The sequence below is a fragment of the Zosterops lateralis genome, assembly GCF_965231275.1.
Source record: "Zosterops lateralis genome assembly, chromosome: 11".
Taxonomy (NCBI): domain Eukaryota; kingdom Metazoa; phylum Chordata; class Aves; order Passeriformes; family Zosteropidae; genus Zosterops; species Zosterops lateralis.
The window spans coordinates 16370195-16387438 of record NC_139771.1 but is presented as its reverse complement, the minus strand read 5'-3'; the positions used below and the strand labels follow the sequence as shown (position 1 = coordinate 16387438).

The 17244-nt window shown below is 47.8% G+C and overlaps 1 protein-coding gene across 1 annotated transcript in view; it reads left to right on the top strand.

The window, feature by feature from the left end:
* Positions 1–13228: 13228 nt before the first annotated feature.
* LRIG1 (leucine rich repeats and immunoglobulin like domains 1) overlaps positions 13229–17244 on the top strand; it is a gene marked incomplete at its 5' end in the record, with an annotated part of 89554 nt that continues 85538 nt past the window's right edge. Inside the window, one exon of the mRNA XM_083869751.1 lies at positions 13229–13383. Coding sequence (XP_083725877.1) covers positions 13229–13383 — 155 coding nt within the window. The remainder of the gene's footprint in view (positions 13384–17244) is intronic.

Genomic DNA, 17244 nt, shown 5'->3' with positions numbered 1-17244 from the left:
GGTTTCTCTCATCCCTCCACCAGCACTAAATGCAGACCAAGGTATTAAGAGAAGCTGCTTCTCCCCCAGCCCCTCCAGTTTTTCAAGTTTTACACCTGGGGAAAGAAGAATGCACGGCCCCTGTTAGACATCGGCGAGGTGAGTGTACAGGACATTTAAGAAGTGGAAAAACATCTGTTTAGTCCAGATAGAAACCAGATGGAGGCAGGGGGAGGTGGAGGATGAAGAAACAGTTGAGAGGAAAAACAGAAACCTGGTCAGGAAGAAGGCTGCAGGAGGAGAGATGCTTCAGGAGGAACAAGTATCACCCACTGACACCTTCCTGGGGTGGTGGGCAAATAGCAGGGCACAGCTCTTGTTCACAGGATGGGGCACTGAGGGACACTCAAAACAACTGATTTTGGAAACTCAGATGCTGCCTGGCCCCCTGGGACACCACATGGCCACCAGCACTGGGAATGGCTAAGGAAAAGCCTTGCTGGTGGAAAGAATGGTGGATGTGGGTTTGTTTCCAGCCATCAGAGCCACACACCTCCCTGGAGGTCTCCAGCTCCTCAGTCCTGACCTCTAAAATGCCCCAGTGGTGCCTGGACCAGAGACACTTCCTACAAGAAACACACAAAATCCTACATTTGCAGTAGAAAGTATTTTTTTTTTAAAGGGTTATTTGGCACTATTCCGTAATCCTCTTTATCCTCATGTTCACCACAGCAATCAAGCACTTCTGCCACAGCACAGCTCACTCCAAGGCTTTCACAGCCACAGGGTAGAGCTTTTACAGGTCTAGCAGGGGCAGTAAAGGAAAGTGGTGCCTGCCAGACAGGGTGCAGCAAGCAAAATCCCACAGGGTACGGCAGGAGGAGAGGCACACACACACTGGGGAACTGGTTGTGGTGCCTGCAGGCAGAGAACAGCAAGTAACTGCAGCAAGAGGGCTGGAAATCCCCCAGAGCTGAACAGGGATCCTGGGGAGAAGCATTGCAACACCAGGGACACGTTTTCTGTGGGTGCTTTTGCAGTGCTGCTAGCCAGCTTGGGCAGATCACTAAAGCAGGACAGTGAGATGCAAAACTCACCCCTAGTCTAATAAACTGCTTCCTCCTGGTTTTGTGTCTGACTTGAGTCTCAGATTCCACTTTGGCTGGCAGAGTGAATGAAAAAAAATAAAGCTTTTTTTTTTAACTTTAAAAGACTTCTCCAATGGTATCAAGTGCTAGAACTAATGAGCAGTTTCCTTACTATATAATATTTTCCCATGAAAAAAAAAAAAAAAAAGAAATATTTTCACAATGAACATTTTTGCAGGAAATGTTTAATTTTGAGGCTATTTTGATCCATTTCTTAAATCCAGGTGAAGTGTCCCATTTCAAGTGACTGCCAAAACTGAAGGTCTTTTTTATTGCTGTTGCTGTTCAAATTGTGTCTGTTCCCTACATTGCAAGTAGGAAAAGGATCAAAATAACTTCTCCCTTGTCCCCAAACAAAACTCAACTGTTCTAACATGGTCACTATGTAATCTGAAAAACATCATTCAAAAGGTGTCTAAAATATTCATAGTCTGGGAAAATTCTTTCCCACTTCATTTTAAAGAAATGCATTAGAAATGGACCCAGGCTACCTCTTAACTTGATTAACACTGAATAAAAGGAGACCTCAAGTGTCCAGAAATTATCTGCAAAGAGGTGAGAGTAAATTAGCCCCTTTCTGACCAGGCCCTGCAGGGAATAAGGGGAATGTAGGATTGAATAAGGGAGAAGGAAGGATTGGAGGCTGTAGCAGCCAAAATAGAGAGGATAGGAGGGACAATGTAGAGGTTACCACCCCTCCCCATCTCCAAGAAAAAAATCACGAAGTAATTTGGGTTAGAGGGGACATTTAAAGGTCATCTAGTCCAACCCCCCTGCAACAATCAAGGACATCTTCAAACAGATCTGGTTGCTCAGAGCCCTGTCCACCCTGACCTTGGATGTTTCCAAGGATGGCTCATTCCATGCAACCTCTGCCAGTGTTCTACTACTCTCATTGTAAAAAACCCATCAGCAGACCATGCCCATGCAGAATGTACTTCCAGCCCCTGGTGGCCCTGCAGGCAGGACAGCCAGAGAGGTGGCACTGAGACTGGGCTTTGGGACCACGAGCTGGACAAATTAAATCTGAATTCTCCTATTTTTAACCTCTAACAGGAGCTCCCCCTACCCAACCACAGCAGCTGTGCATTTATACATTTCTTACCAGAGGCAGATCACTATGGTCTCATCTCTGCCCTGATGACTATTTCTACAAAATCTTTGGAAACTCAGCTGTCCTGGAACCCTGTACAAAGCTGTTCTCCCGCCAGCTTCCTCTCCAGCCGGCTCCCAATTTGTCTGCAAACCACAAGTTTAATTGGAGTTGGCAAGTGTTTTGACTTCAAAAAATGTCTGTAACACCTGGAAGACAACGCTCAGGTTTAAGGGGGAGGAAATGGGATGATATCCAAGTGCTATTGTCACGCTCTCAGCTGCCTGCACGAGAAGGAATGAGTAGCTGCAGGGTCTGGTGCATGCAGGCGATACCAGGCACGCACACAGCTCTGCCTTGCTCCAGCCTCACACTGCACCAGGCTTCTGAGGTCACTCTAAAGGCAGGTAAAAAAACCCCTCCTGAATAATTTTTTTTTTTTTTTTAATAGACACACCCTATAACGTTTGTGGAAAATCAATTGCAAAAAGAACTAGGAAGAGATGGTGATGTGCCATTCCTGGAGCCCATAAAGCAGGCAAATGATCTAGCAGAGAAGGCAGAGGATAGGAAAGACTGGTCTGTCTGAGGGACATTGTGGAGGGGACTCTCAGCATGGGCTCTGTCAGCACCCTCATGAGCTGACATTCAGTCTGGATCAAACACACCACAATGCAGATCTGCACACTCCATTATCCCAAAGACGTGACTTCCAGCTGTCCAGATGACCCTCTTCATTAGGGTGTTCAGGGTTTTAGGAGGGGCATTCAAGAGAGTCCTGGATGGAGCTGTGTCCTGGGCTGCTTTCCTGGTGTTTGGAAAGTCTGAAAGTCTTCAATGCCCACTGCTTGTTTGACCTGTTGCAGGAAGAGAAGGAATGGATCCAGCTCCCATTGGAACTGCCCTGGCCATGCTGGGGGACCTGGGAGTGTAAAGTTGGACCAGAACTTCCTTTTATGCAAGAAATAATTATGGACAAGTCTTGCTGAGACTTTCAAAGACCAGGTTAGGAGGGAAGATTTATTTTCTGTGACTTTATATTAATGAAGGGTGGAGGAGATTTCTCCCCATTGTGGGTTCTTGCAATTTCAACCAGTATTGCCTTGCTATTTACAGTGGCCTTTCTCTAAAATGAGGAGAATTTTGAGAATTTCTCTAAAATAAGCAGCTGAAAACCCCTTCCTCTCCCACAGCTTTGAGGGTGAGAAACATTAACCCTTAGAAGATATTTAAAACAGGATAAAACTCTTATGACGCAGAAAAATCCTGCAGTGACACCATGTTTTAGCATACAGTATAAACCTGAGAAAAGCATAACATCCATTTGCCAACTTCTCCCCCCAGGTTTCACCTTTTATTTTCATGTATTACATTGATGAAAGCCTCACTTGTTTTTTGGTTTTTTTTCTTCAGAAGGTCAGTTTATCTTACTTAATTAATATCTAGTTAGAGAGTAAACAAAATTTCAAAGGGGTCAGTTGGCCATTGCTGCGAGTCTTTCTTTCAAACCATTTATCAAATCTTTAATAACAGCCACTAACATATGCAAAATGTTAACAGAGAATGGATTAAAAAAAAAATAGTAAATGCTTTGCAAGGTGCTCCAGCCACAGCCCCAGAGATCAGTGTGATTCATGTAACAGATTTCCTTCTCTCTCAGAACTAGTATGCTGCAAAAGGACACAGGGGGCTGCTGGCACATTCCTGTGTAAAAGCAAAGCATGCAACTAGAAATCAAGTAGCTGTTTTATTTTCACCCCATGCCTGCACACGCTGCATCCTGTCTTTTATTTTCTTGTAACACAGAGATGCTTTTCAGTATCGTGTTCAAGTGACTTCCTTCAACCTGGGTAAATTCTTCTGAGCCAGAATTTGAAAAAAAAATCCCATCTGGAAAATTTGAGTGATAATTAAGGTTGTGACACTGGCACAATTGCCATGTGAAGGGATAGATAGTTCTGTACATAAAAAAAATCTCAAGAACTTCTGCAAGCAAGAGCAAGTATAACAAAAGCATGCACTGAGTTGTCTCCCATTAACAGCACAGATCAAATGAGCCAATGCAACTGCTTCAGCTTTGCCTAAATAAATTCCTGGATCAGTCATCAAAGTGGAATTGTTTTCCACAATACACTTCCTTGAGCAACCCAGATAGCCTTTGTGCTGGCCCCAGCAGTGATGTAATGGGAAAAGCTCAGAGGCGTTCTGTCAGAGCCCTGCAGATTGCTCAAATGCTCTTTCCCAAGGCTGTGGCCCTGCAGGTGCGCACTCAGCAGCCACCGGCCGTCGCCGTGATTAATGGCTTTTTCCAACGTGCTGCCTTGTGCTGATACAGAGAGCCAATTTTTTATCACATTGTGGATGATCCATGGGAGGATCCCAGTCACCTGGAGGCTGCCATGGGTGAGGAAGCTGTCCCAGCCTACACAATCTGGGTGTCTCAGAGACGAGCCGGGCGAAGCTCAGCACTGCAAACACTGTGACACACACACCTCCGTCTCACATTCTGCCACAGGAGGACAGTCAGGAGAGCTGCTGCCCAAGCCCCAAAGCCTTCAGACAAAGAGCTGAGGGAAACCACCAGTCCTGGTGGAACCAATTTGAAAATGCTTCCAACACTAGAAGCACCAACTCCTCCTGAGCACATCCCAGTGTGGGCTCTGTACAGAAGCAGAGGAGGCACCTGGAGTCCCAAGGAAACACCTCACACAGAGGCACCAGGTCAAACAACGCAGGAGCTCAGAGCCACTCAGCAATCATTAGTCAAACTGGAGGTAAACAGCCCAAAACAAATAGCACTTGATAAATAACATTTAACAAGGGAAGCAAATCTATTTCCCTTGCCCCTCATGCTATGGCTTTGGGACTGTGACAGATATTCCAAGTATCATAAGGCTCCACCATTCACTCCCCAGAGGCTTTCCTTTCTCCCCAAAAAAGGACAAGTCCTAGGGCCAGAAACAAGGAGTCACCTGAAGCATAGCTCTGGTATTTCTGACAAAATAGCCAGCAAGATCGTAATGGAAAGAAAAAAAGGCACCCACCACCTGCCACTTCACCCTCAGGGCTTCTTTGAAGGATAAAGGCTCGGGGCAGTGCAGGCACTGCCTGGGCGGTGACACTGCCTGTTGATAGCCCACAGTTGTTTTTCTTCCCACAGGCATAGCCCAGGGACCTAAACACAGACACCCCGCACCCCATAAATGTTGGAGAAGAGCAGAGGTCACCTCTGCTTCAGACAGCCCTGCTTCAGAGGGATGGTTTGTGTAGCTAAGGCCTTGTGCAGCATCAGGTGGTGGTGATGTAGCAGAAGGGAAGGAGTTCAGCTCCCTTTCCCTCTCTCAGCAAGCCTGTGCACAGGGCACCTGGCTATTTATTGCACTGTTACCAGCTGGAGTCAGTGACTGCAAAATCCTCATCACAAGGGGGTAAATGGAAGGTAAGAGTGGCATTTTTTTGTTTTCTTCTTCCACCTTCTTGTTTGGGGGTTCTGTTGGACATTAGTTGTTCCCTAAGTTGTCCTCAGGGAGAGCTCCCTCTCGGTGCCCCAGGAGCAGATGATGCTGCAATAGCTCTGTGAAGAGCAGAGGGGCTTGGTTGGTCTGCCTTACCCTCAGTATGCCTGATTATGGATCATCCAAAAGAAAATATTGTCCAGGGTAACCAGAATGGAGAGGCTTTGGCCAAGTGGGAGGGCAGGGAGTAATACAGACTTCTTGGAGAAAAGTATGAAAGCTAAAGAACAAAAAGAACTCCTAGCTGAATTTAGTCCCTCTCTGGAGCAGAACGGGTGTGAGGCTAAAAGTTCTATGTAGTTTCTTCTAATCCAAGAGACAAATTATATCAGGCTGGAGTGTTTCAGTTTTGGGGGTATTTTCTTTTTTAAATTTGGGTGGCAGGGAGCATAAGGCAACTTTGCCTCTTCACACAGTGCTACCCCAGCTCTGTGAGCTGATAAGGGATTCAATCTCATTATTTCTGTGTGAGCTCCTCATTGCAGTGTGCCTTTCTGCAGAGCTGATGGGAGCAGCATCTTTAAGGCAGAAGGAATGCAATCCTCCTGGAATACAATGGAAACAGTTGCTCTGCATCCCTGGAACTTCCTGTGGTCACTCACATCTTGTGGGAGATGAAGGCTGAGAAATGGGTGTCACTGTAGGCAAGCTGAGCTTTTGCACAAAATCCACACATCCATCACTGGATCTGTGGACAAAGTTGTCCAGCTACTGCAGCAATGATGGTGTGGTATTGCCAGAGACACATTCATGTGCCATGGCAGACTCTGAGAGAGGTTTGAGGCATTTTCCATCTACATGCTTCCCCTGTTTCTAATTAGTTATGGTATTGGCATAAAGCAGGATGTGTGTCTACTAAGCCTTCATCTGCTCTTCCTTATTCCCACATGGAGCCATAATCCTTCATGTCATCCCAACTGTGCACTATGGGAGTGGCTCAGGGGTTCTCAAATCAGAGGATAATACCCCAGGTACTGAACAAATAGAATAACTGTGGAGGAAAACAAGCCTTGTGTCACACACTGCTGGTAAGAACACATGTGTTGGCACAGGGAGACCAATAGAGGAGTGGAGGAGAGGCTGATGTATCCACAGAAGAATTTGAAGAACAATCATGAGATTTTACACATGGCAGATGTCTAAGATATTTTGAGAGATTCTTCTCCGAGCCTCTAAGCCACAGCAGGGCCCTGCCACATATTTTGTTCTTCATATAATGATGCTGTGCCATTTGTATTGCAGTATTGATGCACTCCTGGGTGGTACCAGCAGGATGAGAAGTGTGGTTAATAGCTGGCTTCAAGGGCCAAACAGAAATATCAGCCTGCAGTTCAATCCCTAGCCAAGAATGAGGCACTCAAGCAAGGAAACAGATTTCTTTCCTAAACAAGGGATCAAAGTATGATGAAGCAGTGGACAAATCTTAATATCTTCCAGCCATATGAAGCAACAAAAGACAGTTTGGTAGTAACAGCCCATAGTAATCACACAGGCAGTAATTGAGTCCCAATAAAAGTCGTCACAAGGTATCTTGCCCCACTTCCAGTGTGGATAAAGATCAAGGACACGAGTTGGGAAAAAACTAGCTCTGACCTGTAAGGCAGTGCTTGCTTGCCAGATGCTTCCAAAGTCTAGCTGCTGTGGTCATCCTGCAATCATTTTCCTTTGTTATATGGGGTCTGGACCTCTGAGAGCAGCCCTAACTTGTGCAACCCTCAGCTAAACTGGCCTTGAAAACCCTGCCAGGCAGAGACCACCCCTGCTGATGGTGCCCTTCATCTGCACAATAAAGACTGGACAGAGAGCTATTAAATAAATATGTTTATAAATTACATATTTTAAAATGTGTATTAATTATTAATATAATAATAATACTCAGCTTGGCAGGTTTTTTTCAGAGAGCACCCCACATTTACTCCATGTGGCTTTTTCCTTATCTGAGCCCACAGAGAGGTCAGGGTTGTTTTAGGGCAGGGTCAGTTACCTTTTTTTTGCCATGAAAGTTACTGGAAGTCAACAGCCATCAGCAAGGAAATACAAACTTTACTCTGGAAACGCTTTGGAGCCCACTAGTTTCATTAGGCAAGCTCGTGGCTCATTTTCCCACTTACACGGAGGCAAGATCTTACAGTAAAATAAAGCATCTGCTGTTTATCAGCCGCACATGGAGTCTCAAGCCCTTTCTAGAGACTTACCCAGAGTGAAGAAATAGTCTTGATTTAGAGCACCCCTATCTGAAAGGAATTAAACTCCTCCTCCAATATTTCTATTTTTTTTTCTATTATTCTCTGAGCAGGGGCAGGTGACTCCAGTTTTATCTGCAGCAGGATTCCAGCTCCCTTGCTCCACTTGCATCTTTTCATCTGACACATTCCTCTGGGGCTGCAAGAACTTCACGTTTCCCTCTCTGCCCAGAGGTGAGAGCAACGAGCAGAAGTTACACCATGTAATTATGGTTATTATGCCATAGTTAATAGAGCTCCTCATAGCATAAACACTGTTAGCACTAGTCACTGCTGGGAACAGCTGTGGCTCCAGCTCTGCTCTTGCTCTTGGAGGCTTGGCACAGATCTGAGTCCAAGTCCAGATCTGAAGAGCAAAGCCCAAAACCTGCCAGTTCACACATGGGGCCAAATCTTTCCCTGGGCTTGGGGAAACCTCTGGGGTTTGGAGTTCAACGTGATTAGTGTAATGTTATGCCGAAATGTGTGATCCAAGCAGACAGTGTTCAGACTTCAGGTCTACCAGCTTTCTTCCTACTCTTGGAGTCAGTCCATTGCCTTGTCTACCAAAAAAAAAAAAAAAAAAAAAAAAAGCTTTTAAGCAATTGAGAGTAATCCCCAGGTTTGAATACTACAGGTTTACATTCAAACCCTCATTCTTATCATGTATTTTGCCTATCCAAATGGCAGGCAATATTCTAGTGCTGTCTCTTTCTCTCTCCCTTCTGTCTTGACAAGAAACTGCTGTCATGCTATTTTGATAGTCTGCCTTAAGAAAGATGAGATAAAACCACACATTTATACAACAGTTTTAAGAGAAGCCATTCAGTATGGGGGAAAAAAAAAAAGAATCAGAGGTGGCAAAGTTGTGACAGAACTTGGATTTAGTTAATTGGATCTACTTATTCGCACCATTTTTTTTACTAACTGCCTGTGTCAGTCCCGGGCTGAGAAAGCAATTTAACTCATTGCCTGTGAAAAATGAAATGACAGCAGCTACTCGAGTGAACTTTCACATTAACCAAGCATGATCTGGTCTTGATCAAAGACCTTATGTTCCTGGAGGACCAGAGTTCAAGCACCAGCCTCTAATTTCAAGAGAAGAAAAGGTTTATGTGTCATTGCAAGGTAAACTTCAGAGTCTGAGGCCAAGGTAGACTTTCATGTCAGCACTGTTTGTGACCCTGTAAGGAAGCTTGATTTGATCATCTCTTCCTTTAATTCTCACTGTCATATGCTGCCTCCTGCTAAGCTGAATTGGCTTCACCCATTCCAGCAGTGAGAAGTGATGTTATCACCAGTCATTGCTTCCAGGCACCTTTGGATCACGTCATGCATCTCACAGGTTGTACCAACAAAACAAGCTCTGAGGAGTGGGGTTGGGATCCAAGTGAGACAAGACACCAGCTTTGGGTGGCAACAGGCCATAAAATTGTCCTTGCAGATCTGGTGTAACCAGAAAAACTAATAAACCTCTGGAATGCTGATGCTGTGGTTGATCTGGTTGTACCAGAGAAACCATCTCTTGCAGTTGGGACAGCAGGAGCCAAATCATGAGCAGCTAATACCAAAGGCCACTGCTAGAGATGCATTAATGTGACTGTTGCTGTGCTGAATAATCACTGCCACTTCGTACACTGCCCCCACAACACACCTGCTGAAAACTTTTTAAGTATTTGGCATCATGATAATATTGATTGACACCTCAAGGCACCAGGTTGACAATACAAGGGATTGTAGCATGATAGCAGTCATTTTGCAAACCTCACACCATTGGTGTTGGGTGTAAAGCCACCATGAAAGTTATTAGAAGAAGACAAATGTCAGGTGGATTTATCGTCCTGCAAGTAGAAGTGAATAGAGGAGTGAATGAAAAATGTCAACTGCAAGGATGATCAAAAAGAGCAAAAGTCCATAGTTTTCTATTTTGCTGCCTCCAACCTTCAGCCTGCCCCAGGAGAAGTCAAATGCATCCTTCCCAAAGCCTGGCTGCATTGCTGTTGTTGTCCATCCAGTGTGACACCTCTGGGGTGTTCTGCAGGTCACCAGGGCTCCTCCCCAACACTGGGTCTTGCTCTGAGAGCCAAGGCATCTGTGAAAAGCAGCTGTAGCTGCTGGGTGGTTACAAGTCAGTTGGAAGGTCTAGCCTGCAAATCAAGTCATAGATACTTTTGCAGGAACCAGGAGACTCAGTTCTCCTTGAAGATGAAGGGTGCCCTGAGCCCAGGACTCGTGTGAGTTCTGGCTGTGCCCCAGCAGTGTGGGGTCGCCTGAGGTGAATCATCTGGGGCTGCTTCCCCAGCTGGAAAGCAGGATAATACTTCTGTTCTCACCTCAGTTTGTCTTCTCTGTTTAGATTTCAAGCTCCTCAGGGCTGTGTCTGATACATGTATGTACAGTTCCTGGCTTAATAGAGTCATGATCCAAACTGAAGCCTCCAGGCACTCCTGGATATTATATCATTGCTAATTTCACAAGAGGTTGCAATCAAATTGCCTGTATAGGGGGGAAAAAAAACACCCTGAAAATCCCAGAAAGGAATAAAGCAAGCTATTAAAAACTGAGGAACATTTTTGCTGAAGTGGAAATAATGGTACTTTATCCCAAAATGTGTAAAATATGTATTGCAATTAAATTCTCTATTGGCAAATTGCTCTACAATTAAAAAACACAGAAGCTTGAGTGAGGCAATTAGAATAATAGTAGAGTGTTAATTACAGCTTGATGGATTCTGCATGCTGTCAGCAATTACCTTCCAAGTGTGCACTTCTGAACCAGCTCCAAATCCACAAAAAGACACCGGCAGAATTAGAAGTATCTTCCGTGTTGGCATGCCTTTGCCATTTAAAATTTGTTTTCATAAATACTTTTATAAGCTATTTAATTAGATTTAATGAGGTTTGAGGAAGAAACATCCTCCATGCTGCACACAGGCTCCAGCACAGGCTTTGACTTGGGGATGAGGGAGAGCAAGACTGAGAAGAATCTTATTTCCTTCCAGCCTCCCTTTTTCTCTTGTGCAAGGATATCTGTGCACATCTGAGGTGGTTGGACCCAGATTCCAGCAGAGTTGCTTCTAGCTTTCTGTTTTATAAAGGTTTTTTAAAGCTTTTGGATCTTTCTCTCTCTCCATAGAAAACCCCATATTTACCCTCTTCCTCTAATATTGAAAAAAATTAACATGAATTGTGAGAGTTAATTGAAAAGCCTGGTTGTCAAATCTGAAAACACTGTTAAAGAAGCAAAAGGTCTCTTTATTTCTATAAATAATGAAACATTATATTTCTTTATTGCAGAGCAGGAGAAATCCTCTCCATAAAAGTGCTTTTGGGTCCAGTAGAAGACTTGACTGCTGTCTATGTCAGGCAGGTGGCTGAATAAGATAGAAAATCCCTGTGCATTGTGTCAAATAAAATTCATGGTTCCTTTGACTAATTTGTAAGAAATCTAGAATAAAATGAGACTAGGCAGGGGGTAAGAATGTCCTTATCCAGACTGACAGCTTCCCAAAAATGTGTCCCCTCTCACACCTCCCCTCACATCATCAAGGCAGCATTTCATCCCTGTGATCACTGATGCTGATGGTCGAGAAAGACCTTGCAAGATTTTTGCCTAATTTTAGGAGTACAGAAGCCCAGGCTTCAGAAGCCAAATCGCTCATCACCCTAAAGGCTGCCTTGTCACCTGCCTTCCTGTTCTGTCACTTGCTGACAATGCTCCAGTTGTGCTGCTTTTCCTTGCTGCTGGGTGTGGAGAACAGATGTGTGCCTTCGTCCTCCTCATGGGGCTCCCAAAACCCACACCGTGCATGGGGAACAGACACTGAGGCTTTGACAAGGGACTTTCACAACCTGTGGGCCAAATGGAGTTTCTTTGGTTGGGCTTCCCAGCAAACCCAACATCATACCTGTTTATTCTGTTCTATTCTCTAGGTGACATCAATCCAGCTTTGATGCCTTTCGTGAGTTTGTACAGCTTAGGTCTCACTCTGAACAGCCTGAAATGCCACTGCCCGTGTGCAGTCCATTTTTTGGGAAGAGATGCCTACGATGAGTAGCATGACTGGAGCATCCTGCAGTGCAATGCCCCATCCTGTTACAGGAAGGAAATACTGCTCTGTCCCTGCACTCAGGAGGAATCTGCAGGGTTGCAAATTTAATCAAAGGTAGTGAGTGGAAGCAGGATTAGTCTGTGATATGTTTCTCTCCCTAAAATATCCCCCTTCTCCCGCTGTAAAGGGTTAAATCACCTCCCGTGGGTGCGCTGAACACTCCGAGAGCTTCCTTCCCTAAATGCTGCCTTGGGCCACATCCAAACTCGAGCGAAGGCAGTCGGATGCTCTGCACTGAGCCCGGGAGCAGCCTCTCCATCCCTCCCGGAGCGCATCCCTGCCCCGAAATGAGCCGTGCCCGGGATGTTCCTGGTGCAGCTCCTGGTGAGACCCGCTCCGACCCGCTCTGGGCTGGCTGCTCCTCTGCCTCTGCCCCGAGCTGGGTTTCCACACACAAGGACACATGTGGAAGTGTGGGCTGTGCTTCTGGAACACGCCTGGATAACTGATCCATAACCGACCCACTCCTGCCACGGGGTCGTGGCGGGACACGCGTGTCCCTGCGGAGCGCAGCCCCGTGGCGTCTGGAAAAGGACAACCCTTCCTGCAGGGATGCCCCCAGGCCCCGCTGTTCCCGCAGATTGTCCGGAGTTACGGGAGGGAGGCTTTGGGGGCGCGGCCCCTTTAAGAGGCGCAGAGCCGGGGGGGGCGGCGGCGCCCGCGTTCACACCTGGAGTGGGAAAGGGGGGCGGGCCCTGGCAGGCGTGATTGACATACCTCAGGCACCAATGGAGCTGCGCGGCGCCGAGGCGGGGGGGACTCCTGTCCAATGGCGGCGCGTCGGGGGCCGCCCGGCAGCCAATGGGCGGGCGCGCGGGGGGCGGCGCGGCTACATGTTGCGGTGTCGCCAACGTGGGTCCGCGGCGAGCGGCGCTCGGGCCGGGCGGCGGCAGCGGCGGCTGCGACCCCGCGGGAGCGCTCCGGGAGGGACCGGCCGGCGCCCGCCCAGCCCCAGCCGTGCTGCGCGGAGCGAGAGCACCGAGAGGCGTTTCCCGCGGCGGGGACGCGGACTGGACCCGCGCGGCGGCGGATGCCGGTGCCGTAGCGCCCCGCGGGGCCGGCGGCCGGGGCGATGCTGCGGGCGGTGGAGCGGCGCTGAGCGCTCCCGCCGCCTCCTCCTCCTCCTCCCGCCGCGGACCATTCCCGGTGCCGGATACAAAATGGCGCTGCCGTCACGGGCGGCGCTGCTGCTGCTGCTGGCGCTGCTGGGCTCGGCCGCCGGCGGGTGCCCCGCGGGCTGTGCCTGCACCGGGGACACGCTGAGCTGCTCCGGGAGCGCCCTGCCCCGGGACCTGCCCCGCTGGCCGCGACACCTGTGAGTACCGGGCACCGCGGGGTGGATGGGGGCGAGCCCGGGGGATGGATGGGGGGCGAGCCCGAGGGATGGGGGCGAGCCCAGGGGATGGATGGGGGGCGAGCCCGAGGGATGGGGCGGCCGCTCTTTGGCTTGTTGTCAAGGATGGGAGAACTTTAAATAAAATTCCCCGCCAAAGTCCGAGGTGTTTGTTTAAGGGAAGTGGCCGCTGCCGCCTTCCAGGCGCTGGTTGTTCTGCGATCCGGTGTCCCTACTCGGAATAGGGATGGGGGAGATGGAGTGTCGGGTGTTGATGCTGGTCCTGGGGGAAGGTTGGGGTTTGGGGCTCCCTGTGTCCTGTCCCTGTGCGGGGCTGGTCCCGGGGAAAAGGGAGCTGGTAGCGGGTTTGGTCTCTTAGCGATGGGATCTGCTGCAGATAACAGCCAGCTTGGGCTTCGGGATCCTTATTAGGGCATGGTCCATCCATCTGTCCGTCCGTCCGTCCCGGGGCCCCAGTCCGGACCCAGCGCCCGCTCCTCTGGCTCTTAATGCTGCCAGATTTTTAAGCTGTGAAATTGAGGCGATGGAAGGGGGTAGAGGCTGTGGGGGTTTCCCTAAAGCCCAGGTGTTTGGCAGTGCAGGCGGCGCTCGCTCGGTGCTCGGAGCGGAGCTCAGTTATTGCCCGCGGTGTATCGCATGGCCTGGGGCCGGCTGAGCTCAGGGCCCGCACCTGGGGCCTGCTGCAGCGCCCTGGGGTGGGTTTTATCCCCAGATGGGTGTTGTAAAGTGCTCGGATTCAGGACGGTGTCAGTGCCCTTTCCCGGGCAGCGCGGCGGGGCCGCTCCCGGTGTAGGAGCCGAAATAAAACATCAGAGACTCGAAGCTCAGGAGATTCGGGGGGAAAGTGTGCTCAGCATTGGCGGTTCCAGTCGTTTAATAGTGCAGGAGGACTGAGAGTAAGCGTGTGAGTTAACAAACTTGTAGGAATAAGTGCGCTGAACTGTTGGTTAACTTGGGGAAATCAGTGTCCAGAATGGGAGAGGGAAACAGCGATTCTGTTTCGGGCCTTTCTGCCCTTCGAACAGAGTCTCCAAACCCCCTGGTTGTAATAGATCCTCCTCAGCTCTGCCAGGAGACAGGACGGTCACTGAAGCGCTGCTGGAGATCCTCCAGCTCCTTATTAAATAGAATTATTAGAGGTTTGTCGGGTTCTGCTGGTGGCATTCACTTTTAGCCGCAGAAACGCCTTGTTTTACGTGGAATTATCCCGTCTCCTCTCGAGAGGAGCCTGTGGCCTCTGCACTAAAGCCCTGACTCATCCCGTTCACCTGTTGCTCTGAAGGCTCTTTCCCTCACCTTTCAGAGCAAGCTTTTAATAATTCCAGCATTCCCCTGCACCTCTTAAACCAGGACAGTGTATCTTTGCTCTGGCGAGGAAATGCGCTGATAACCCACACAGAACAAATTTATTGTTGTATTTTATTTATTTTTTTCCGGAGTGTTAATACCCAGGGGTGTCTTTTTCAAACGGAGCAGGTTTTGGAGTGTCTTGTGTTCAGTTCAGATTTTATTGGTGAAGTAAGAGAGGTATAAATCTTCTGCTATGGACGCGTTGGTCTGTTTATATTTCAGACACCCAGAATACTGTTTGTAACTTTGTATGTTACAAACTAACCAAGAGTTGGTTAAAATGATGCCTTTTGTATCTGAAAATGCAACATTAAGGCTTTCTTCCTTCTCCATAGTTGCTGTAAAAAGACATTGAAGCTATTGCAAATACCTTTGGTTTTAGAGCAACACTGTTTCTAATACTAAAAATTACTTAAAATATCCTATTTCAGTTTCGCAGCGCAAGGATGAAGCATTTTTTTTTTTTTCAGGCACAGTGTGATCGTCAATGTTCATTTTTTTTTGTGCAGAGTTGATAACTCACTTCTTCAGTTGTTTTAACGTTCTTTATAAAAAGTTCTTTATAAAAGCCATGTAGCAGCGAAAAGTTACCTCTGTGCAAGTATCTCTGTTGCTTTTGGGAGATATATATATATATTTTAAGTGGCCTTTTAAAGAAAAATAAGGCAAAAGTGAAGGTCTGCAATGGTCGTGGCTGATGTGGAGGCGCAGCCCGGAGGGTGCGGGTTCTCCAGTTATAAATTTGGGATAGACAGGCGATGTCGGAGCTGTGAGTCTCCCATCCCTCATCCCCATCCCTGCCGGGCATCCCGCCGGAGCTGTTCGCCCCCCGGGGCGATAAGCTCGGGCATGTTCGATCGCTAACAGCAGACGAGATAAATCCAGTTTGCAGCGACTCTGGTGGCGGTGCTTTAACTTCATTAAGGCGCTATTGAACAATCGCTCCTTAGCGGTTTATCTCTATTCCTTAACGAGTGCCACAACGCCGGGGCAGTGCTCGGAGTCGGTTTTCAGTGTGTCGGAGATAAAGCTTTTGTTTGTCGGGTTGGAAATGCGGCTCGGCAGCCGGGGAGGGTTCTGGAACAGACTTAATCACGCCGCGTGTTTTGTCAACAGGGCTATCAGTACCGAGGAAAAGCGCTGGGGCTTTTTCAAACTATTGTTATTTCTCTGCTGGCAGCACAGCTCGGAGTTGTTATTTTTTTTTTTCTCCCAAGTTTTCAGGAGGAATAGCTGATACACAGAGGGGCTGTGCAGTCGCTCGCATTTAATGTACTGTGGATGGATGTTTTTAAACTTTTTTTATAGTTTTGTTTTTCTTTAAAGCAACAGGCAGCTCAGCACCGTGTACCAGTTATATAAGTGTTCTTGACTTGCTGCACAGGGCACGTTGCAACACTGCCATGAGCCATCCCTGTCCTCGCACCCAGCTGCAGCTGGGGAGGGCTCCTGATCCAGGGGGAAAGCCGGGACAGTCAAACTCTGCTGGGCAGCTGATGTGCACAGAGCTCCTTTGCACTGCCTCCCTTTGGAGCTGCTGGAGGTGCTTTGTGGCTTCTGTTTAAGTCTGAAGCTTGTTTTTATGGTAGAGTGTTATGTGTGGCATAAAGTTTAGGGATAAGTTTAAGTACAGAATGCTTTGTGCCCCAAAAAAGCCAGCAGTGTTGGTGATGTGGCACATCCCCTGCAGCCTCTGCTTCTGTCTCTCTGTGCATCTTAATTTTTGAGGGGTGACAGAAGAGATATTTCCTTTAGGCATCATATATCACTGTGTTTTTTTTCCCTTTCTTATTTAGTGATAAAGCAACAGTGTTTTGGTGTGAAGATTTAGGGACAGTGAGGGTGTGGTTGGATAGTTTATTCATTGCTAGCATGGTCTGCAGGAAATAAAGTTTATATTTTAAACAGAAATATTGTGCAGTTTTGACCCAAATGACATGGGGATATTTTGGGGGATACTGGCCACTCTTACAGGATACTGACACTCTTGGGTCAGTGTGCATGTGCCTGGCACATCTGGAAAAAAGCAGCGTCCTCAAGTACCCAGGAGAACTGGGCTAAGAGCTGCTCTCCTTTCCAGGAAGGCTCCAGGGTTTGGCTATATGGATAAGTTGCCCCGAGGCACCAGGTGCGGGTTGGCTCTTTGCATGGAGCTGCTCCTCTCTGGAGAGATCAGGGCAAAGTGTCTGAATGCTTTTTAAAGTCCTGTGGGTGCCTCTCAATGGTTTCAGGGTCTGGAACTGCATCTGAACTAGGAGTCAGGAGCAGTCTTTTTGTGCTGAAGTGTATATACACAAAAATTTTGTTCAATGAAACAATGTTTGTGCTCAGAATTACCTATAAATCTCTTGCTAAACTGGGGTTTTCAAGTGTCAGATCCTGTTGGTTTGCTTTCACATGTTAGGGTAGCTTCTTTTGGCTTGGTTGGTAAGGGGCTCTGCTACTGAGCAGTACTGCTCTAAAATACTGATT